This window comes from Aedes albopictus, chromosome 2 (assembly GCF_035046485.1).
Source record: "Aedes albopictus strain Foshan chromosome 2, AalbF5, whole genome shotgun sequence".
Lineage (NCBI taxonomy): Eukaryota > Metazoa > Arthropoda > Insecta > Diptera > Culicidae > Aedes > Aedes albopictus.
Window position 1 is genome coordinate 357358480 of NC_085137.1, and position 25268 is coordinate 357383747.

The following is a 25268-nucleotide window of genomic DNA, read 5'->3' on the forward strand; positions in this document are numbered from 1 at the left end:
CAACGCAATTTCATATGGTTCGTATATTCTTTTCATTTCTCCCTCAGGCAAATATGGAAAGCTGCAAACGATTGGCGGTAAACATCAGGTCCCTCAGCAATTCGGAACCAATGGAGCCTATTACGAGCAGCACAACAGTATCAACAACAATCTGGTGTACGGCGTGAACAAACATCCACCTCAGCAGCCAGGCCATCTGAAATCGGCCGGTCCCCGGTCGCCTCCACCCCCAATTCCTCCCTCAGCCAATAACAACCCAGCTGGTGTCAAGAGTAATCGCCTTATTACAAACCGTATCGTCGGTGGCAATAACAATAACAACAACAACAATGGATTCGAAATATGCCCAGCAAATAGTGGCGGCGGAAATACAAACCAAACTGTCGGCGGCGGCGGCGGCGTCGGCAGTTCAACATTATCGAGCTTTGCAAACAAATTCCACAAATTGACTGGCAGCGGCGGCCGGAACTCTTTCGATGCAGCTGCCACCAATAGCAAACTAAATCATGTTAACAACAACGGCGCGTCATCTGGTGGAGGAGGCCCGCCGGTCATCGTTCACCACCATCAGGCATCGTTGTTGGGCCCGACATCGCAGCACTGCAAAAATCAGCACCCAGCACCTCTGCCCAGTCAGCAGTATCAGCACAACAGCAGTAATGGCGGAAGCAACGGTAGCAGCAATGGTCACCACCCGCACCACGGTCACTCCCATCCGGTCGGGCATCACAATACACTTTCCTCGCCGGAGAGTGCTTACTCCACCGGATACTCGACCGATGGTACGTCGCCTGGTAAGTAGGAACGAAAAAATGTACTGACAGAATTGCTAAAGTGTCTGAAGCTACATTATTACTTGATGAAGTTAGTCGATGATGATGGGGCATCGTGGTTGTTGGAAATGCTGGTGATGGAAGAAAAGAAATCTTGCTCCGAAGAAAATCGGAAGAAAAGATTCTCGGGACGAAGAAGATATACCGACTCGTAAACTGCATTATTTATTGCAGTTATTCTGTTGATCGTGCAATCCAGCTTAATGAAGTTGCAATCAAGATGTCTGGATTGACGATGTTATCCTGAATCAACTTTTGTGTTCAGAACTCTAAAGCTCATGTAGTCATGGCAAATCGTCACGCCGTGTCGCTCCTTTTTTTTTCTTCTTGATACGTTACACTGGGACAAAGGCTGCTTCTCAGATTAATGTTCTATGAGCATGAGCACTTTCACAGTTATTGACTGAGAGCTTTCTCAGCCTATGGAGAAAGTGCATGTGTATATCGTGTGATAGGCACGACGGTACTCCATTCTCAAGCATGGCCGGTCATACTGAATACCCGTATCCTTACCACATCGGGTGTATGGGCCAAGGCCACGTCTTTTCCGGTATTTCAAAATATTTTCTTATTTTTAACAATCATAATTAGATTTTGTACCTGATCATATATCAAAACAATAAAGAATTGCTTCTAGACCAGTGATCCTCAGCCTAACTGTCTTTGCGGGCCAAAACTGAATTTTGAAAAGAGACCGCGGGTCGCAAATCGTTCAAGAGTTTATCTATATACCTATATATAAATGAGTTCGAAGTCCCTTTGAGGCAACAAAACTTACGAACGGATGAACCAATCAGCATGGCTCTTGCACGGACCGATTCGTATTCATGGTGGCTGTGTTTATATGTAGAAATAGTTATGAAAAATAGTTAAAAAACATAAAAAATGTAAAATTACTGATTTTCTTATGAGCGGGCAAGAAATTCAACACGATTGCAACAAAACCAATCTAGAGTGCGGTGCTTAAATGAACTCAAAAGCTGTCAAACAACCACAAGATTGGCAAGACAAAGTTTGCCGGGATAGCTAGTTTTCAATAATTTTCAAGATTCGACACATTTGTAGCCGATTTAAAATAGTTATTTTAGGAGCAATTTTCAAAAGAAATTTAGTATAAACTCATGATTTAAGCGAAACACACCGTTCTTAACAACAGTTTTGAATATTTTCGGAACAAAATTCAAAAAAGTAGTCTTCTACAGTTTGCAAAATTTTCAAAAATCTTACTTCCATTGAAAAACGCCAATATTGGTAAAATTTCAGTACACTTCAACCTCGTTTTACGTCCACCATTGACTGAGTTGCAAAAAATTCTACCGTGTATGTGAGCAGACTAAACATTTTCATACTTCTGTAAACATCTATAGATTGAGGAGAAGATTCAAAAAATATAAAAGTTTTCAGTTTGCTTATTTTTTTGGCGATGAAAATTTTTGTATCTCAGTGGACGTAAAAAAAGGACAAGGTGTAGTTGATATTCATTCTCATGAAAGTTTTAAAATATGTGGTGAAATTTCTGAATTTCATTATGGAAAATTTGAATAGGACACTTTCTAATACATTTCAAAATCAGTTTGCGGGCCGCACAAAACCTGGTCGAGGGCCGCATGCGGCCCGCGGGCCGCAGTTTGGTGACCACTGTTCTAGACCTTTCTGTAATTACCGTACGAGATTGCCTCCCGTAATTACTGAAGAGTCTCTTTTTTAAATAACCTTTTTTTCTAGCAGAGGCCAAAGATATTTATGTAAAGTCTTATTTTAGTTAAGACACAAGTAAATAATCTCGGAATATGAAAACACAAAAAGGGAACTGTGAAAAAATCTCACTAAATTGTCCACGATTGGAAAATATTATTTATACGAATTAAAATAAAATCTACTTTGGCGACTACTTTTAACCGCAATCAAAAATACGCGCGAGACGGTCGCCTAAGGAAACAATCACAGGGCTCTTTGATAATTCTTGAAAAAGGGTCGCCACATGGCCGAGTGATGCGATGACTGCTGCGACTGCACGTGCTATTTGCACCGCAATTGAATTTTTACCTTTACCTTTTCACATAAGGCTTTGGAAAGTAATCGCCATAATTGTGTATTTCGTGCAACGCACAATATTTTAAGAAAAGAACTACTCTGTTTGGAATCTTTCCAACAATTTCCCCCGACTTTTTTTTATTTTATTTTATTTTTATTTTTAATTTCCTTCCAAAATCCCATTAGGAATACCTCGGACACTTTCATCAGGATTCACTAAAAAACACTGACGAGCTCCTCTGCTAATACCATTGGTAATTCATCCGGCATTTTTACTAAGAATACTTCCATTAATTTCTTTAGGCATTTCTCCAGCATTTTCAACAAGATTTGTTGATTAACTTCTTCAGAAATTCTACGGCGATTTTCATAATGGGTTTCTTCAATAATTAATTCTTCACCTTTTTTTTTCATTTCTCTGGAATTCTCTGAAAACATGTTAAGTATCTTAAGTGATCCAGGACCCAGATTAACGAGAAAAGATGCATTCATTGGCTTCACATGATTTTTAGACGAGTATGGTCTTCTTCCAAAATGTTCTCAATAATAAGGCATTTACCCTAGTAATCGTAGCTGCAAGACAGAATTTCCAGAGATTCTTCTCTGGTTTGCTTGCGGCATACCTTCTGAGTTTATTTCAGGTGTTCTTGATTTTTTTGGTAATTCCCTCCGATTTTTCTCTAGAAATTTGTTCCGAGATCCTTCTAGGATAACTCCTTTCAAGATAACCCCTACAATTTTTCCTGAGGTTCTTCCATAAATGCATACCGTGGTTTGTCCACATGTTTTTATATAATTGCTCTAGGATTTACTTCTGTGATTCCTCAGGAATCTGAGATTCCATTTGGGGTTCCTTCTGAAGTTCCCTCTGAGGTCCTTCTGAGACTTCAAAGAATTTCTTCTGAGATTTCTCATGGAGTTTCGGCAACCTCCAGGAATTTCATCCAAGATTTTTCTAACACCTTCTGGGAAAATCCAAAAGGAACTTGCTGGAATATTTCCTCATGGAAATCCTGCGAGAGGTATTTCTCAAAATACTCTCTTGTTTACCCCTGAAAGATTTCCATTAGAAACATCTGGAAGAATTCCAGAATGAACTTTCAGATGAATTCTAGAAGGATCTACAGGAAATCCAAACAGAATTCATGAGGAAACCAGAAAAGAGTCTTCGAACGAGTGTAATCAGTTTCGTACCTTTTAGTATTCTGCTTAGAAAGTTCGGAAAGTCGGTACAAGATCAGAAAAGAGTTCATAGATGAATCCTAGAGAATAGTTCCTGAAGAAATCTTGGAAGCAGTTTCTGAGAGGAATCGCAGAAAGAGTTCCAAAAGGAATACCGGAGAAAGTTTCCGAAAAAATACACGAAGAAATTCCAAGAGCAATTCCTGACAGAAACCCAGAAAAAAAAATCCCGGAAGAATCCCTGATGGAGCTTCCGAAGAAATTCCGGAAGGAGTTCTCGAAAGAATCCTGGAAGTAGTTCTTGTTTTCCGGAACAGTTCCTGGAGGAATCAGGGAAGAAGTTCCCGATGTAATTACCGTAGGATTCCCAGGATCAATTTTTGAATCAATCCTAGAAGTAGTTCTTAAAAAATCCTAGAAAGAAAAATCCTGGAAGAAGTTTTTGGAGGAATACTGAAAAAAGTTCTTGAAAGATTCCTGGAAGGATCGTGTAATTCCTGAGGAACTCCCAAAAAGACCTTCGGGAAGAATCCCGCATAGAATTCCTGGAAGGAATCCCCGACAGGAGCTTTGGAAGGAGTTTCTGGAGAAAAGTTCAGAATTAAATTTTCAAGCAATCTCCGAGAGAACTCCCGGAGGAATCCCGAAAGAAATTCCGGATAAAATTGCTGGAATTCCCAGGAATACCTTATGAAAGTAAAAAAAAACTTCTGAAGACATTCCGAAATAATCTTTTGGGTGAATCTAGGATGAAATTTCTGAAGGCTGAAGGAATCTCAGAAGGTATTTCTTGAGAAATCCCAGAAAAATCTCTGTAAGAATCTCGGGAGTACTGCCTGGAGGAATCCTGGCAAGAGCTATTGAATGAATCACAGAAGGAATCTCAGAAGAAACTCATTGAAAAACCCCTGAGAATCATCAAGAACTCCCTGGTAATGTACATGAAAATAAGGGTGCTCCATATTTGCAAACAAATTGGATAACAAACTTTTTTATTTGCAATGATAACTGTATGAACTTTTCGGCAAAGTTGTTGATCTAGCAATTTTGAGCTAGTTATCTGAAGTCAGTTTTATGGAGCTTCAAAATTAACCGATCTAGAGCATTTTTTTCTGAATTAGCTTAGGGTGATAAAAAAACGGTTTTCTGGCTGCAACTTTTCGTGTTTCAGTTTATCATCAAAGTTACCAAAAACCCTTATAGTGCATTTGAAAACGTCTTTCAGTATCTTTGAGGTTTCTTCATCTTCAGGAATTTCTTTGAAAAAATCATCGTCAATTTTTTTCAGGATTCCTTTGGCAATTATTTCAGAAATAACTGTGTAAAATTCTTCATCAATTCCTGTCATTGTCTTTGAAAACCCATTTGGAAATTAGTTTTAAATTTCCTGAGCAATATTTTGAGGTAATCTTTTCCAAAATTCCATCAGAATTCCTTGCGACATTTATTTGTGATTTTTTGCGGAAATTTCCATTGAAATTTCTTCGACAAATCCATTGGTTTTATTTTCCGAATTTTCATAAGGAAATCCTTCTTAAAAACAATTAGATTTTTTTTTTCGGCAGGTTCTATGGAAACTCCCTCAACAGCTCCATTGGGAATTTCTCAGGTAGTTTTTCGTTTTTTTTTTTTTAATATTTTCTTTTTTATGGCAATATTAATTCCTGCTGAAATAATTTTAATAAATATTCCTTCGGCAGTTTCGATTGGGAAATTTTGAATTTCCAATTGTATGAAAAATATTCAGAAGAATGACCTAAAGAATTCACAATGAAACTCCTGAAGAAATTTCCAAAGATTATTGCGAAAGAATCAGGGAAAATAAAATAATGAAGGGGTGAAAGATAAAAACATGGCTGCCAATGACACTATTTTCAATAGATTTTTTTTCGTGCAACAATTTTTCAATAGCTGAAGAATATTGTTTCAAGTGGTTAAACATTTTAATGTATCAATAGTTTTTTTTTTTCTTTTTTATTTTCTTGTTCCTTATTTATTTGAATTACTGAAAAAAATATATGCCGTTAAAAATTTCATTTATTTTTTTAAATTTTATATTTTCTAAACAAAGAAATTATCAAACAAAACGTTAAACAATTTCATATAAAACTATTGAATTGACATTTCCTCGCCGACGAAATTACAACATCGGCGGAAAGAAAACACTTGCAACATCCGATGGAACTACCAATTAAATTCCCAAAGACATTGACGAATGAGTTCTTACCACTGTATTCAATTTATTATCAATACACGTTAAATTTATAGAGTTAACAATTACAAAACCTAATGAACCTATTCTCTTTGAAAGGTGTAGCAGCCATGAAGCGGCTTGGAGTCTACTTCCGGCCAGTTTTCAAACAAGTAGCTTATGCGCCACCTCCTGCTAGGAGGATCACTAGTCGTGTTCTACGCCTTGTTAGATACTGACCGAAGAGGTCAGCTTCCAAATACTAAACAGTGTGCAGGAAGAAGTAGGCAGACTCATCTATCCAATTTGCCCGAATGAATCTTACACTTCAATAACTTTCCTCGCACGAACATAACCAACGATTGCTGGAAGACAACCGTATTCCAACAACTCGACCTTATCCAGGTTGTCATCACGGGTAAATATTCCCCATCCACTTTAATCCCACTCCGTTTTGGAAGACGGAATACACAACAAAATTACGCTAACCATAATATGTAAACGAAACGTGAAAAGTACTTCAAGCTTTCATGATAATCATGAACATCACTGACAAGCACATGGTTTTACGAAAACAAAAACGACATACTTTCGAATTTATTAGCTAACAATTTGATGACCTACGATTCTTGCTTGTCCGGATGGCCGGCCTTTCTTCTTCTTTCCTCCTTTTTGCTTCTGGTCCTAACGTGTGCGGTTCAGATCTATCCAGCGCTTTTCGAGTGTCCATGCTAATTACACTTACATGCAAGGTTTCAGGAAAACGTACTCACGGTTTGCGAAGCTTACGCTTCGTAGCTTTCTACGATGACGTAGACGAATCGATGACCGAGCGAGCGGACTGTTGCTTCTACTCGCGACTTCACAGTCACGCACGAGGTTCTAGAAGGTCCTTCTCGAGCCCGTGACTTCACGAAGACGTTGGATGGCCGATGGAAACATGTCTAGAGTGCGTTGATGACCACGCTATGTCCAAAGGGAAGTATTATGAAAATCGAATGTACCTCAAATGTTATTCCCTAGGATCGTAGCTTTGGACCTCTAGTTTCAGAATCTGTGTGGTTTAAAATATTTCATCTTGGGTTTTTTGAAATTTTTGATTTTTTTTCCTATTTTCCCATATAAATATCGAAAAAAGTCATTTTAAGGTCAATTTCGTCCCATATAAAAATGTATGGGAAAAAACCCAAGATGGATTATTTTAAACCACACATTTTCTGAATCTAGAGGTCCAAAAATATGGATCTAGCGAATACATTTTGAGGTACATTCACTTTTCATAATACTTCCTGTAGTAAATAGAAGAAGTTCATAATTTGTTTTAATAAATTTATCGGAGTAGGCATTACAAAGGTATTACTCAGAGTAGGTAATGAATAAGATTTCGATATAATAAATCAGTCTTGTGAGATATTTCAACTCCAACGGACGTGTTTTAAAAATGTTTTACGAAAGCGACCAGACTTCGGTGGACTTTGATTCACCCGTTCGACGTCCCCCTGATCCATCTAAGCACCGTACTCCTCGAGGACCCTTCCCCGATTGTCCGTCCGATTCCGGCAGCCCAAGCCCTTCTGCAAGCCCGTCCAGGTATCGTTCCTCTCGCCGCCCCGTCCCTGACCCATCTAAGCACCGTACTCCTCGAGGACCCGTCCCCGATTGTCCGTCCGATTCCGGCAGCCCAAGCCCTTCCGTCAGCCGGTCAAGATATCGTGCATCCCATCGCCCCGTCCCTGATCCATCCAAGCACCGTACTCCTCGAGGACCCGTCCCCGATTGTCCGTCCGATTCCGGCAGCGCAAGCCCTTCTGCCAGCCCGTCAAGATATCGTGCATCCCGTCGTCCTGTTCCCGGCAGCCCGTCCGATTCTGGCAGTCCAAGCCCTTCCGTCAGCCCGTCCAGGTACCGTTCCTCCCGCTCCGTTCCTGATCACCCACCCGATTCTGGCACTCCATCCGTCCAAGGTCCTGTCAGTCCATCAAGAGATCGCTCCTCCCATCGTCCCGTTGCTGAATACCCTCCCTCAACGCGTCGCCGATTGGTTCGGCGTACTTCATCGATTCGGAAGCCCGGATCGAATAAGCGCGGTTTGTCCCGAAACTGCGGCTCCACGGTTCACTACAATGGCGCAAAAGCTCCCAAAAAGTAAGTAGAGTGAAACCTTATGACAAGCATGTGAAAAATGACGATTTTGTTCCAAAAAAACTGGCCACAACTGCAGAAATTGCCATGAAATTGCATTGCGGGATATGTTATTTTTTCCTAACAATAAGTATCCATGGCAACATTAGAATAGAGATATTTTTTTTATAAAAGGGTTAATTTTCCTTTAGTGATTTGTTATATTTTCCTATTACAAAATTCCATGGAAACCAATAGCCAGTGGAAGAAGTCAAAATGTTATTGAAGTTCTTGTTCTTGAACCGATTGACAAATACAATTTCGTTCAAAAGAAGTTTCGATACTCTTGATTCATCGTATGTTGAAAATCTCATTTTGAATTTAACATTAAACTAGAATCAAAACGAATGGTTTGTCTAACTACTTGTTCATTTTCCTACAATGTCAAACAATAAGCAACATGAAAGTGATTTTCTTGTTAGTGTAAATGTGTTTTGCAATCTATTCATTGAACTTTATAAATTTCATTCAATTCGACACATTTTTTTTCTCCGTAGTAACACTAAGAGCGATTCATGTGATAGAAAAGCAATCGATAGAAGTGAACGTTGGTGTTTGTGTTGTTGTTTTTTTTTTTTATTTGTTGGTACAAACGTATTTCATGCAACACTCAATAATTGAAGGGTTTCTCCATTGAATAAATTTTAATAGTCGAAGGTGCACAGTGAGCAATCGATCTCTGGGTGGCTTATAGTATTGAAAAACTTATGGCTATCGAACTCTGGAATGATCATAGTGTTAATTTATTTTTACGGTCGAATTTAGGGAGGTTCGTAGTGAGCTATCGAGCTTTGAGAGGTTTATATTAAAAAAAAAAAAACTTTATAGCTCTCGAACTCCGGGAGGTTCACAGTGAGCTATCGAACTCTGGGAGGTTCATAGTGTTTATATTTTTTGACTATCGAACTCTGCGATGTTCACAGTGAGCTATCGAATTTTGGGAATTTCATAGTGTTGATAATTTTTTGGCTGTCGAACTCTGGGAGGTTCATAGTATTGAAAAATGTATGGCTGTCGAGCTCTGCGAGGTTCACAGTGAACTATCGAACTCTGGGAGGTTCATAGTGTTCATAATTTCTGACTGTTGAACTCTGGGAGGTTCATAGTGTTAATAATCTTTGGCTGTCGAACTCTGGGAGGTTCACAGTGAGTTATCGCACTCTGTGAGGTTCATAGTGTTCATAATTTCTGACTGTTGAACTCTGGGAGGTTCGTAGTATTGATAATTTTTGGCTGTCGAACTCTGGGAGGTTCACAGTGAACTATCGAACTCTGGGAGGTTCATAGTGTTAATAATCTTTGGCTGGCGAACTCTGGGAGGTTCACAGTGAGCTATCGCACTCTGTGAGGTTCATAGTGTTCATAATTTCTGACTGTTGAACTCTGGGAGGTTCATAGTATTGATAATTTTTGGCTGTCGAACTCTGGGAGGTTCACAGTGAACTATCGAACTCTGGGAGGTTCATAGTATTGATAATTTTTCAACTGTCGAACTCTAGAAAGTTCACAGTGAGCTATCGAACTCTGGGAGGTTCATAGTGTTGATAATTTTCAACTGTCGAACTCTAGAAAGTTCACAGTGAGCTATCGAACTCTGGGAGGTTCATAGTGTTGATAATCTTTGGCTGTCGAACTCTGGGAGGTTCACAGTGAGCTATCGAACTCTGTGAGGTTCATAGTGTTCATATTTTTCGACTATTGAACTCTGGGAGGTTCATAGTGTTGATAATTTTTGGCTGTCGAACTCTGGGAGGTTCACAGTGAACTATCGAACTCTGGGAGGTTCATAGTACTGATAATTTTTCAACTGTCGAACTCTAGAAAGTTCACAGTGAGCTATCGAACTCTGGGAGGTTCATAGTGTTGATAATTTTCAACTGTCGAACTCTAGAAAGTTCACAGTGAGCTATCGAACTCTGGGAGGTTCATAGTGTTGATAATCTTTGGCTGTCGAACTCTGGGAGGTTCACAGTGAGCTATCGCACTCTGTGAGGTTCATAGTGTTCATATTTTTCGACTATTGAACTCTGGGAGGTTCATAGTGTTGATAATTTTTGGCTGTCGAACTCTGGGAGGTTCACAGTGAACTATCGAACTCTGGGAGGTTCATAGTACTGATAATTTTTCAACTGTCAAACTCTAGAAAGTTCACAGTGAGCTATCGAACTCTGGGAGGTTCATAGTGTTGATAATTTTCAACTGTCGAACTCTAGAAAGTTCACAGTGAGCTATCGAACTCTGGGAGGTTCATAGTGTTGATAATCTTTGGCTGTCGAACTCTGGGAGGTTCACAGTGAGCTATCGAACTCTGGGAGGTTCATAGTACTGATAATTTTTCAACTGTCGAACTCTAGAAAGTTCACAGTGAGCTATCGAACTCTGGGAGGTTCATAGTATTGATAATTTTCAACTGTCGAACTCTAGAAAGTTCACAGTGAGCTATCGAACTCTGGGAGGTTCATAGTGTTGATAATCTTTGTCTGTCGAACTCTGGGAGGTTCACAGTGAGCTATCGAACTCTGGGAGGTTCATAGTATTGATAATTTTTCAACTGTCGAACTCTAGAAAGTTCACAGTGAGCTATCGAACTCTGGGAGGTTCATAGTGTTGATAATTTTCAACTGTCGAACTCTAGAAAGTTCACAGTGAGCTATCGAACTCTGGGAGGTTCATAGTGTTGATAATCTTTGGCTGTCGAACTCTGGGAGGTTCACAGTGAGCTATCGAACTCTGTGAGGTTCATAGTGTTCATATTTTTCGACTATTGAACTCTGGGAGGTTCATAGTGTTGATAATTTTTGGCTGTCGAACTCTGGGAGGTTCACAGTGAACTATCGAACTCTGGGAGGTTCATAGTGTTGATAATTTTCAACTGTCGAACTCTAGAAAGTTCAGTGAGCTATCAAACTCTGGGAGGTTCATAGTGTTGATAATTTTTGGCTGTCGAACTCTGGGAGGTTCACAGTGAATTATCGAACTCTGGGAGGTTCATAGTATTGAAAAATGTATGGCTGTCGAACTCTACGAGGTTCATAGCGAGCTACCGAACTTTGGGAATTTCATAGTGTTGCTAATTTTCTACTGTTGAACTCTGGGAAGTTCATAGTGTTGATAATTTTTGGCTGTCGAACTCTGGGAGGTTCACAGTTAGCTATCGAACTCTGGGAGGTTCATAGCATTGAAAAATGTATGGCTACCGAACTCTGCGAGGTTCACAGTAAGATACTAAACTGTGAGAGGTTCATAGTGTTGATATTTGATGTCTGTCGAACTCTGGGAGGTTTTCAGTGAAGCTATCGAACTTTGAGAGGTTTATAGTATTGACAAATGTATGGCTGTCGAACTCTGGGCGGTTCACAGTAAGCTATCGAACTCTTGGAAATTCATAATGTTAATAATTTTTGTCTGTCAAACTCTGGGAGGTTCATTGCTTTGACAATTCTTGATTATCGAACTCTGGGAAGTTTCCATTGAGCATTTCAGCTCTATGAGGTTCATAGCGCTTTTGTTTTGACTATCGACCTCTGGGAAGGCCAAATCGTGTATCTGAAAATAAATAGTAATTGAATAGATCATATTTTTTTTATATGCCAATGTAGAATAACTTGAATTTCAATCGACAAAATAATAGTGCTAATGGTTAGATATAAACTTTCTATTTTTTTATAGAATGGTGAGGATATCAATGAAAAAGCGCATGAGAAAATTAGAAGCTGCATTAAATACACAACGAAAGATTAGTGTAGCTCTCGCGACCAAACTTAACAGTTCAAAATCGGCAAAGAAGGTTGGACGTTGTTCAAACGTGTCCAATTCAGACGAATTCATTGATATAATGCATTCTACTGCGAATGAAATTGCAAATTCGAGAGACCAAGGAGAATCCTCTTTATATAGTTGCATGAACAACATGTCGATTGCCTCGCTGAACGTTCCCGAGTGCAAATCTTCCGACGGTGAGGATGATATCGACAAGAAGACATTCCAAAAATGGAAAGATTTGCTAGAAACTTCCATGCAACTTGTGGGGATATCGGACGAACTCACCAAAATGAGAATTTTCAGAATCAAAGCTGGCTCAAAGCTTCTCGATATACTTGATAGCACAACATCTACTCCAGAAAATCCGAATGCAGAAAGTCATCCATATTCTAATGCAATAGCCCGGCTTACCAATTCGTTTGGGTCACGTGATCATTGTTTGATGCAGCGTCAAAAATTACGATCAATCTCTCAGAATGCGGGTGAAACGGATTTGAAATTCGTTAAACGCGTAGTGGCTGCCGCCAAATTATGCGATTTTGGAGACGAACAGTTACTGGAAAACGTTGCTTTCGTAATTCAATCTCACGCAGATAATTTCAAAGTGCGTGAGGCAAGTCGAAAAGTTTTGAGAAAAGGAGGATCATTAGCCGCTCTTCTGGAAAAGGTACAGGCATTTGAGATGGAGAAATTCAATGAAGAAATATACCTCAAGAATCGTAAGAAATCGGTTGATTCGGAGATCGCAGCAGTTTCGTATGAGCACTCTACCGAAAATGGCTCTCAGATCATAAAATCTGATAGCAGCCGCAATGGGTATTTTATTTCATTTTTCTTTATTTATACGAAACATTGACATTTATTACTTATTTGAATTATAGTAAACCTTTTATTCGTAAGTGGAGAGTTCCCCAAGATCAAGGAAACAAATATCGTCAAGACTTTCGAGTACAATATCGTAAGCCTTGCTGGAGATGTACAAGTACTCGGCACTTAGCATCTGAATGCCATGCTATCGACAAATCATGCAGGAAATGCCTCCGTAAGGGACATTTGGAGCGTGCGTGTCGTACAGCTCCTTCACAAGAATTCATGAAACGGAGAAATGATGATCATGTACAAGGACCACCTCCAAAAGTACGTCGAGTCGCTGCTGTTTCTAAGGAAGAAGAAAATGTCGATGAAACTGCTGTAAGTACTGAGGAATCGTTTTAATTTTTTTTTTCCTCAAATCTGTTATCCTACACTCAAATATCGTTCGTTGTTTAAGTTTTGCAATATATATATAAATATAAACTACAATAAGAAATTGTTTCGTTATAAAAAATATTCAAACTAATTATAATGGGTTTGTGGGATAACACAGTTACACAATCCCACCATTTTCGTTATTTCAATATGTTGCCCAACGCTTATAATTTCAGAAAGCGAATCAAGTGACCGATGCTTCAACAAAAGAAAGTGAAGGTATTGTTGTTGGTTATATAGCCAACCACGCCGTAACCTTTTTAATCGACTCTGGAGCTGAAGTCAATACGATTGATGCAAAAACCTTCGATCTATTGAAAAGTTGTGATTTGTCCTCAAAAACACTACACTGTGTAACAAAGGGCTCCGATAAACAACTCAAAGGATATGCATCTTCGCGAAGCATTACTGTCATAGCCACTTTCGTTGCGGAGTTAACTATCACTGAAGATCGTCCAATATGCATGGAAAAGTTCTATGTTATTGCTGATGCTAGACCGTTGCTTGGAAGAAATACTGCAATGCGATACAGCGTTCTTCAAGTCGGTTTGAATGTTCCGGTCATGAACAATGACTCCTTGTTATTCGAAGATAGATTGTTTGCAGGAGAAATTTGTCAAATTTCTGAGGAATTTCCAAAATTCAACGTGCCTCCGGTGGTTCTTACCTATGATAAAACTAAACCGCCTAGTAGGAATATCTACACTAGCATACCACCAGCGTTCAAAGCTGAAACGGAACGCCGCCTGCAAGATCTGCTAAATTCGGGTATTATTGAGGAAGTCACTGACGACATGGATAAAACCTTTTGCTCATCTCTGTTGGTGGTTCCAAAGGGCAAAAATGATATCAGGTTGGTGGTTGACCTACGGGGACCAAACAAATGTATTGTTAGAACACCTTTCCGTATGCCAACTTTAGAAGAAATCATCTCTAAACTGAATGGGGCACAATGGTTTTCTACAATTGACCTTACGAGTGCCTTCTTTCACGTTGTGCTAGATGTCGATTCAAGGCACTTAACCAACTTTTTTGCTGGAAGCGCAACATACAGATTTGTGAGATTACCATTCGGTTTATGTAATGCGCCGGATATATTTCAAGAAATCCTGCAAACGGTTGTTCTTGCTGACTGTGACGGAGAAGTCAACTATTTGGACGATGTTCTTGTGTTTGGAAAAACAAAAGAAGAACACGACGCTAACTTAAAGATGGTTTTAACTAAACTTCACCAACACGGAGTCAAGCTCAATGAGGATAAATGCGTTTTTGGAAAACAGAAAGTGAAATTCATTGGGTTCATGATGTCTCAAGATGGCATGAGCATAGGTGAAGACAAGATGACAGCCATTCGTGAATTTCGACGTCCGGAAACTCAAAAGGAAGTGAAAAGTTTTCTTGGTCTCATGAACTTCACGGAACGTTTTATTTTCAAAAGATCGGAGAAAACGGAAAATCTTAGAATGCTGGCGAAATCCGAAAGTTTTTACTGGACTAAAAAGGAAGACGACGAGTTCAACTATCTAAGGCATGAGGCTTTAAAATCCATACAGAAGTTGGGATATTTTGACTGCAAAGATAAGACTGAGATATACGTGGATGCGTCTCCAATAGGCTTAGGAGCCGTGTTGGTCCAATTCAACAATGCCGAAGTTCCACGAATCATCGCATGCGCCTCAAAAACGCTTACGGAGTCAGAAAAAAAATATCCCCACACACAGAAAGAGGCATTGGCAATGGTTTGGGGAATAGAGAGGTTTTCTTTCTATCTCACGGGAATTTCATTTGTTGTGCGAACTGACTCAGAAGCAAACAAATTTATATTTGGGAATGCTTTTCGAACTGGTAAAAGAGCTGTATCTCGTGCAGAAACTTGGGCCTTGCGTCTGCAGTCGTATGATTTTGAAGTAAAATATATACCTGGTCAGCTCAATGTTGCAGATGCCCTGTCCAGGCTAATTTCCGGAACCAAAATTGATGAGCCGTTCGACGAAGATGATGATAAGCATTTGCTCTATGCCCTCGACGCGGGATCAATGAGTATTACATGGAGCGATATTGATCTTGCGTCTGAAAACGATGATGAACTTGTAGCGGTCCGTTTGGCCTTGACATCTCAAAACTGGCCACAATATCTCAAGCGGTTTGAAGCACACTCCAAAGTATTACGCACTTTGGGTCCTCGAGTTTTCAAAGAAGACAGAGTTGTTCTTCCTAGAGAATTACGAGAAGAAGCTTTGAAAACAGCACACCGGGGACATATTGGTTGCGCAGCAATGAAAAGAATAATGCGGGAATACTTCTGGTGGCCGGGAATGAGCTGTGATGTTGAAAGCTTCGTGAAGGAATGTGAAACGTGTTTAGCCGTTTCCAGGCGCAATCCTCCAATACCTCTCTCAAGTAGACAGCTTCCCGACGGTCCTTGGGAAATACTACAAATAGATTTTTTAACAGTGCCCCAATGCGGATCTGGTGAATTGTTGGTTGCCGTAGATACGTATTCCAGATATATTTCAGTCATTGAAATGAAAAGTATCGACGCAAACAGCACCAATAGAGCTCTGAGTCGGATATTTTCAACGTGGGGTCTTCCGATAATATTACAAAGCGACAATGGCCCCCCGTTCCAAAGCAACGAGTTTGTATCTCATTGGGAAGCTAAAGGAGTTAAGGTTAGAAAATCTGTACCACTAAGCCCACAATCTAACGGGTCCATTGAGCGTCAAAATCAAGGAATTATAAAAGCTATCGCAGGAGCTAAGCAAGACGGTATAAACTGGAAGCAGGCTTTGGATATTTACGTACATACACATAACACCTTGAAGCCCCATTCCCGTCTTGGTGTAACACCATTTGAATTACTCGTTGGATGGAAGTACAGAGGAACTTTTGTAAGCCTGTGGGACTCTTCTGTACAAATTGATCGCGATGAAATTCGAGACAAAGATGCAGAAGCAAAACTGACCAGCAAGAAATTCGCTGACAACCGCAGAGGTGCGAAGGAATCTGATATTGCTGTTGGCGATATTGTTTTAATGGCTACAACAAAGAAAATCAAGACTGATCCAACCTTTTCGAAGGAAAGATTTGCGGTTATTGCAAGAGATGGCGCAAAAGTTATCGTCCAGAGCGATAGAGGGGTTCAATATGCTCGTAATATTCAGGATCTCAAACGCATTCCAAAATCTGGAGTAAGTTATTTATTTTATTTTCTATATACATTTGGATGGCACTGTATCCTTTGATTACATAATTTTCTTGTGTATTTTGTCTTGTTCTTTGTTTGTTTTTTTTTTCTCATTTCTATATATAAGCAGATCAACTCGCAAGACTCGTCAAAAGATTCTGATGAAGAAGATCCTTTTCCCGCTAATCATTCCGAACACGGAGAACTCATAAATACGGATTCCGAGAGACGAGATGATTTGGGAGGTCCTGCCAATTCAAGACCCAAAAGAGATATTCGTAAACCCGAAAGATTCAAAAATATGTTTATGTATCATGTATTTGAATAGAGAGTAGGGGTAGAATAGAATGTAGTAAATAGAAGAAGTTCATAATTTGTTTTAATAAATTTATCGGAGTAGGCATTACAAAGGTATTACTCAGAGTAGGTAATGAATAAGATTTCGATATAATAAATCAGTCTTGTGAGATATTTCAACTCCAACGGACGTGTTTTAAAAATGTTTTACGAAAGCGACCAGACTTCGGTGGACTTTGATTCACCCGTTCGACGTCCCCCTGATCCATCTAAGCACCGTACTCCTCGAGGACCCTTCCCCGATTGTCCGTCCGATTCCGGCAGCCCAAGCCCTTCTGCAAGCCCGTCCAGGTATCGTTCCTCTCGCCGCCCCGTCCCTGACCCATCTAAGCACCGTACTCCTCGAGGACCCGTCCCCGATTGTCCGTCCGATTCCGGCAGCGCAAGCCCTTCTGCCAGCCCGTCAAGACATCGTGCATCCCGTCGTCCCGTTCCCGGCAGATCGTCCGATTCCGGCAGCCCAAGCCCTTCCGTCAGCCGGTCAAGATATCGTGCATCCCATCGCCCCGTCCCTGATCCATCCAAGCACCGTACTCCTCGAGGACCCGTCCCCGATTGTCCGTCCGATTCCGGCAGCCCAAGCCCTTCCGTCAGCCGGTCAAGATATCGTGCATCCCATCGCCCCGTCCCTGATCCATCCAAGCACCGTACTCCTCGAGGACCCGTCCCCGATTGTCCGTCCGATTCCGGCAGCGCAAGCCCTTCTGCCAGCCCGTCAAGATATCGTGCATCCCGTCGTCCTGTTCCCGGCAGCCCGTCCGATTCTGGCAGTCCAAGCCCTTCCGTCAGCCCGTCCAGGTACCGTTCCTCCCGCTCCGTTCCTGATCACCCACCCGATTCTGGCACTCCATCCGTCCAAGGTCCTGTCAGTCCATCAAGAGATCGCTCCTCCCATCGTCCCGTTGCTGAATACCCTCCCTCAACGCGTCGCCGATTGGTTCGGCGTACTTCATCGATTCGGAAGCCCGGATCGAATAAGCGCGGTTTGTCCCGAAACTGCGGCTCCACGGTTCACTACACTTCCCTTTGGACATAGCGTGTGACGGTCACTACTTCCTTCTGGCCCATATCGCAGGTTGGATGCGTTACGTACCGTGGTGCAGCGGGACACTGTTTTCGCTTTTCGCTTTGTGTGATATACGCTATTTTCAGAAGTAGAAGCTACGCGCGCTTGGCTTTGAAGACACAATTAGCACATATGGGGACACAACGAACACAAGTCATTTACCTTTGAACTCCAGTTCAACTCGTATAATTCACTATAGCACAAAACTAGCTAACTTTTACAAGGCCTACTCGGGGTCTCCAGTTAGCCTAGTGGTTACCCAAGTAACCAAAAGTTCAGATAAAAGGGTACTTTATAAACTAAGCAGCTTGTTCGAGGTTGCTCATTAGCCTTCTAAGCAGCTTCATTTTTAAGTAATTTTGGAACTTGAAAGTTCACATAAGCACGCTGGATAGCGTTCTAAGCAGACAGAACTTTGACAAAATTCATGCAGAATCAAAAATGTGTTTTCCAGAATCACAACCCTGTTGTGGGTTTGTGATTCATGTCTGGAAATTGCTTCTGATAATTATATTTTCACACATGTCGCTGCTGTGTAGATTTGAACTGGATCCTCCTGCGTGATCGCCTGCCGACTTACCGCTACGATGCTGAAGACACTTGACAAAGTCAAACTAACTTCACTACTGTACACATGTGCAAAACTAGCTGCCGACAGAAAATCGATTCAAGTCAGACTTTACCTGCTACTCACTCAATCTCAACTGTAGTACTGTGGTAGAGCGCAGGGTTCTCACGCAGCGACTATCGGTTCGAATCCGATGGGCGACATTTTTTTTGCTCAAGCCATTCATTCATTGATTTCATAAACTCATATTTGTATTTCATTCGTGTATGCTTTAACAGTTGTTTTCTGTAAAAAAAAATAAATTTAATCTACATTGAAACACAATGCTACTGAACTGAACTTCTATGAACTTGAAAGTTCTGACAAAGTTCGGAGTAGCATCTTAAGCAGCTTTAAAGTTCCGCGAAGTTCAGATAAAGTTCCGAATGGAACTTTCTGGCTGCTTAAGAGGCTAACAATGAGCCTTGCCGGAACTTGTTACCGAAGTTCCAGCAAGGCTCATCGTTAGCCTCTACAGCAGCCAGAAAGTTCCATTCGGAACTTTATCTGAACTTCGCGGAACTTTAAAGTACATTTTGTCATGGGAAGCGGAACTTTTGGTTACTTGGGTAAGGCTATGGATCGCCAATCCGGAGACGGCGGGTTCGATTCCCGTTCCGGTCGGGAAAATTTTCTCGACTCCCTGGGCATAGTGTATCATTGTGCTTGCCTCACAAGGTACAAAATTCATGCAATGGCAGGCAAAGAAAGCCCTCCAATTAATAACTGTGGAAGTGCTCGAAGAACACTAAGTTGGAGAGAGGCAGGCCAAGTTCCAGTGAGAACGTAGAGCCATACAGAAGAAGAAGAAGAAGAAGAAGAAGAAGAACGGGATACAGCAAATGGTTAATTCAGACCAAAGCACTCTTCACGTTTATACACAGCAAAAAAAAATCTTGTGATATCACATCATTTTCTCTGCACATCAATCGCGTCGTAAAAGTGATGTAGAGATTACATTCTTTCCACGCAGCAAATTAGCCGCCGCAGCTTGAAATGGGTCCAGCAATCGCTATAGAGCCGAATCGATAGATGACTCATTTAAAGGTAAAATATTTTCATGGATTCGTAAACTAATCCGTTGATTGGAAGGCATATCCCTTACCTCTCGGCCATTTCACCAAGTTAGAATGTGTATGATAAAATATGATACTGCTTCTAGGTATCTGCTGAAACGGGTTTGTCGACGCTTTCCGTTGCCAACCAGGGTGTATATTGTTAGTGTGATAATTGTTGGAAAACGATGTAATCGGGTGAAATTACATTCAAAAATGGATACATCGCCAGATATTACAAAATTATTTGCTGTGTACTCTCTTACAAAATCACACCACGGGAAAAATACTACACCATGATCCCTCTTCTGCCACGATCTGGGACAAAGTGAACGAGAATATTTCTGTAACTCCTCAGATTGGATTGACGGTATGGCTCCCGGAAACAGAAGCCCGACGGTCTCCGTTAATCATTTTCGTATGATTTCAGTTAAGGAAATTGCTTTCGCAAATGAATTGTCTACCCATCTTAATCCGTTACAAAGCCAAGTATTCAAAAGCCAACTACTTCGAGATTCTCTAGCAAGATAACGAGAACACCAACAGTGATTCTCGTTACAGTGTACGCAGTACACAAAAATGCTGCGTAGCGGTTGACCTTTCTACACTTCACGAAGTTGTATGCTATGATTTCATTGATTGTTTTGTTTAGACTCCGGCTACGTCCGTGTAAATCATGCTTGAATTTGATATGATTTTGTATTTTTTTTTAAAAGATACAATTAATAAACGATTAGATTACATCATATTGTATTATGATGTTAGAAATGTTTTCGATATCTTATTATTTTATAAGCAAGATGATGTTAAAACAACCAAAATTGTTACAAAAACTGCACTCGTCTAATCAAGTAGTAGAAAACTGACACTGAGGAAGTGGTAGTCGAAATACGCGTATCTGTCAAAGGATAAGCAAAATAGGGCGGAATTAAAAGGAACGAAACTGATTACACTCATTCGAAGTGGGTATTCTGCTTAGAGGGTTCGAAAAGTCGGTCTCGGTACAAAGATTAAGATTATAACCTTTTTTGTTATAATCAGATCAAAATTATCACCCTCATTCTTGTTTACGGACGTATCCACTTTCGAACGTTTTTGGCTCGATAGAATCAGTAGGCCATTTGATTTTGCTGGCGTAAACGGGAATGCGAACGATTTTCGTTCGAAAGTGGATTCGATCGAAAACAAGAATGAGGGTGTATAACTCAATTATATCACATTATGTTATAATAATGTTGTTTGATAACTCTTTTAATTTAGTTTCGAGTGTCGTCATTTGGAAAGTAATGTTACAAAGTTAGATCAAATTTAGATAGAAACCAGTAATCTTGATGCTAAAATTCATATCTCATTCTGTTATATATCATAAATATCATGGTTTGTTATAATTATGTTAAATTTCTGTTACAACTTTCTAGTCGGGTAATAGTTGACTTATAATGGATTTTAGATTTAGTACCTTAATTATCGAAAATCATGAAATCTTCATCTTTTACGTATGATATAGCAGTAAATATTACTCTGCATATGGTCTATCAGACTATGCTTGACGCTTGAGAAATAGCATGTTGAAATTACCGTTCCTACTGTTTGGGAGGCATAGTCGTGAAAATCTTGTAAAAACGTACCAATTTCTGTTTTGTTTTCAAAGATTAATGTTTAGTTTTGCCTGAGTTATACTGGAATACTGGAGTTTCTCTCGATAATAGGGGAACTTTACAATCGTTGACATCAGCATCAGTAATAAAGCCATTTTCGTCTTGTCTGATCGTAACGGTACCCTTCAAAATTCGGTAGAACATCCCAAGAGCTCCCTCTCAAGTCCTTCGTAAGACAAGCCAAGAGTGAGAAGTAAATCACATTTGCATGAAAATCAGCAATCAACGTTGCAAACAATATTCTTCTTTGTTCTATGCAGAAGACTCCGTTTGTCGTGTACAGTGAGTCAAACTCTAACCAAATGATGCCTACAGAGAAACAACGACCCAAGATTGGAGGTCCTGCGGTGGTGTGTTTCCTGCCGCATCTTTCCCAAGGAGCAACGATGAGTGATGACGGTTGATCCCCCAAGTTGCCTGCTGGGACTAGGAGGGGATAATGTGCTTCTTGAGAGTTTTGAGTTAGAAGGGGAGATTGCTTACCACGTTACCACCAACAACACATCCGCAACAGAACGACAAAGCTCAAAGTTTTGGTTTTTGCGATTTGGTTGCTTTCGGCAGCAGCTCAGCAGCCGATTCCTTCGCCGGTTGCCGGTAGCATATCCAGTAGCGGGAGAGGCGGAGATAAAAGGGATATAATAATCCAACAAATTACAAGCAAATTACCATATGCAAATACCATCGTTCAAATGTCAGTTGGTTTATGCGCAGGGTATCATGAATTTTGCATAATTTTTTTTATCCCTGTTGTTGGTTTGTTGGCGGGAGGATTTTACAGATCAGGAAGGAAGCGTGATTTTCTTGTTAAAGTTTTTTACTTTTGTTTTAGTTGGAAACGTAGACTTCCGCACGAATTTATGCTGACCTGCTTACTCTCACAGAAAATTTGACGTTTGAACGAATAATGTTAAGCAAAAGTATGATGAACTATGAAGTATGGCTATTGAGATATTTATTAGCTGAAGAAATTTTTATTGAGCAGAATATATATTGCATAGCTTTCCTATCTATAGGGCACTGCATTGTTTTGAATTTGTATGGGATTTTGACGTTTCTTGGCCTTGTTGTTTACAAAATTTCTGTAAGAGTGAAAGACAAGGAAAGAACTTTGTGCAGTGCCCTATGGTCCACTGCACGAATGAATGCTGGCCTGCTTACTCTCACGGATAATTTGACGTTTGAGCGGTGCCGACACCTCTCAAACGTCAAATTTCGTGTGAGAGTAAGCAGGTCAGAATAAATTCGTGCAGTGGACCATATGCTAGGCATTTCGTGATCGCATGGCCACTGTTTAATTATCACTCGCTCAGTTTGCTTCGATCTACAAACCTGTTGAAAATCTATCTGTCAATTGGACGTGTCCTGTACCGCAACTGTCCCAAACACCCTCACAACAAAAAATAAATATGACCGATTCCCAGGAAGGGTTCCTCATTGCCCCGGAAGTGGACGAAAACCTTAGCCCGGAGGAACGGCTCAAGGTCGATCGCACCTTCGAAAAGGAGATAACCCGTTTGCAGCGCCAGTACCTGAACATCGCCAATTCCACTGCCGCTTCCAAAGATGTGGCGATTATGCGATGTCTGGAGAAGAAGCTCAAGTACCTGCAGCGGGAAAAGAAGGAACTCAAGACCAAGCTGAAGGTGGCGTACGCTCCGTGTCACGTCCGCCGGTACGATCGACAGGTCCAGCTGGTGGAAGCCCATGTGCGGGTTCAGGACGATCTGGATTCGAAAATGAACGGGATTCGAACGGAGATTCGCCATCTGGAGTCGCAAATGAAGCGGCTGGATAAGGAGAGGAAGGAGCTTCAGAAGGTGTCGCAGTCGGATTACTACTTCTACAATCGAGTCTCGAAAGCCAAGAAGCGGCTGGCAACGTTAGAGGACCGATTGTATCATATGAAGAAGCGAGAAGCGACGAACATCTCTAAGAATCACAAGTTGAAGAGCGTCATCAAAGACATGTTGGTTGATAGGAAGCTCTTCCACCAGCACTGGAGAAGAATGATTGACCAGTTGGGGTACGACAAGAAGTTCCTGATTGACATGATTGAACGGACGATTTTGGCTTTCAACCAGGGGGAGGAGCTGTGCCACAAAATTGACGCCGTGAAAAGTCATGCCGCAAGAGAGGAGAAGTCTCAACGGCAGGAAATGATGGAGTTACAGCGACGGATCAACAACGATCAAAAGAACCATGAATTCTTGCGAGTAAAGGGTTTCCATCGAGATATGTGCGATTTGGACCCGCGAGAGGTTCGTCGGAGAAATATGATGAAAGAGGACTATGGAAAAAAGCTCGAACTTTTTCAAAAAATCATCGAGAAGACGAAACTTTTCTGCGGAGTTGACGACATCTCGCAAATGATTGAAAAATACCAGAAGCAGGAAGATACGTTCTTCGCACATTTCAACTATCTGAATGAGCTGAACCACCAGTACGAACAGCTGAACTGTATTCTAATGGATCTGTATACAAATGTAGACGACTTGAAGGAGCAAAAGCTGAGAAAGGAAGTTAGCCAGGATAAAGCATTTAAGGAACTGCATGAGAAGCTATTGAAGGAATCAGAGAAGTCACAAAAGCTTCAGTCCACGGTGAAGTCAAACGATTCGGAAATCTTGACGCAATTTGAAGAAATTGACGAAATTTTGTTGGCAGTAGGGTACGATCGAGCGGATGTCAAAAACCTTCTTGGAGAACACCGGAAAGTGACCAAGCAGAACGTGAAACGTTTCCTTGCCGCCTTGGAAGTCAAACTGAACGAGCTTCTAGCGGTGGTCTACACACATCTGCAACCCGAAGATGAACCAGCTTTGAGAAGACCAGTTGCTCGCCCATCACAGGAAATTATTCGTATGGAAGAGGTTGTAACGACCCAGCAATGTGCGGAATGCGCCGAAGGACAGGACGTCAACAAGTACGATGAGGCCATTGTGTTACCCAAGGAGAAGTCCGAAATCAGAGAGGGAATGAAGGCGAAGGTTAAAGCCCCGGATATGCAGTACAGGCTGCATAATTTGAGCAAGTGCAAGCTTCCTCGTTCTAGAATTCTGGTCAACAAGAGATATCAATAAATTAATTCAGTTTAAAATTAATGTTTTGATGGCCATCCAATCAATGTTTCCAATTTCAATTGAATATCAATATTGAAATTGATTCCCCAAAAACTTCCCTTCTTCAACCGTGAAGGGAAATATTTCCCAGCACAGATTATCCCGTCAGATTTCATTTTCCGCACCTAAACAACGACAAAAGCACGAAGATAAACAACCCTCCGCCCCCAAAGAATTCAACCAACAAACGACTCGATCTTGGTCGTGTCTGCCCACCACAAAAAAAAAACGTTCTTTTGAATTCCATCTTCTTGAAGACGTCTGGAAAAATCGATAAAAATCGTAATAAATTGTGTCTCTAATCGCATTTTAAGGATAGACACCGTCTCTTGCTTCTATCTCAACTTTTTCCATCAAATGATGTTCCGACCGCCGCACGCCGGTTGGCGACCGGTGTGGCAGAGGTTGATATTACACCTGAACTTAAAGCCTCCCAGAAAGACGAGACGACCCGGCATGACGACGGACGACTGGGGAAAATCATTTCCACGGTATGATTCAGTAACTTTTATTTTTGTTTTCCTAAGGGGAGATGAGCAACCATCGAAGGATGGATGCTGCCAGGTAGGAGTGTTATAATGGATACCAATAGGATAGGTATTTCGTATTGCGGGGGCTTCTTCTACCAAGGGAGTGTGTCAGCTGGGATAAAATATGACGAACTGCCATCACAAGATTAAGGAGTTTCATTCCGCAACATGACTTGACTTTTCAAGTTTTCAATTATGGATGGCGGGATGTCGGTTAATGTGGTGGTTTTGTGACTTTAATGTTGAATAACGACC

The 25268-nt window shown here is 40.9% G+C and overlaps 3 protein-coding genes across 4 annotated transcripts in view; all 3 read left to right on the forward strand.

Moving 5' to 3' along the window:
- Nucleotides 1-25268, forward strand: part of LOC109403813 (uncharacterized) — a 171699-nt gene that overhangs the window by 78321 nt on the left and 68110 nt on the right. The window contains exon 4 of the mRNA XM_062852821.1: nucleotides 48-794. Coding sequence (XP_062708805.1) covers nucleotides 48-794 — 747 coding nt within the window. The remainder of the gene's footprint in view (nucleotides 1-47; nucleotides 795-25268) is intronic.
- Nucleotides 7596-15742, forward strand: LOC115256493 (serine/arginine repetitive matrix protein 1-like). 2 transcript variants are annotated; one of them, XM_062852817.1, is made up of 3 exons: nucleotides 7596-8385; nucleotides 12091-12999; nucleotides 13065-15742. In XM_062852817.1, exons 1-3 carry the CDS (start codon nucleotides 7682-7684, stop codon nucleotides 13396-13398), a joined length of 1947 nt encoding a protein of 648 aa, XP_062708801.1. In that variant the 5' UTR covers nucleotides 7596-7681; the 3' UTR covers nucleotides 13399-15742. The 2 variants fall into 2 exon arrangements, with proteins under 2 accessions (XP_062708801.1, XP_062708802.1); XM_062852818.1 differs by having other exon boundaries at nucleotides 12091-13206.
- On the forward strand, nucleotides 22672-24476 carry LOC115263304 (uncharacterized). Its single transcript, XM_029866512.2, has one exon. The coding sequence runs from the start codon at nucleotides 22771-22773 to the stop codon at nucleotides 24442-24444; it is 1674 nt and encodes a 557-aa protein (XP_029722372.2). The 5' UTR covers nucleotides 22672-22770; the 3' UTR covers nucleotides 24445-24476.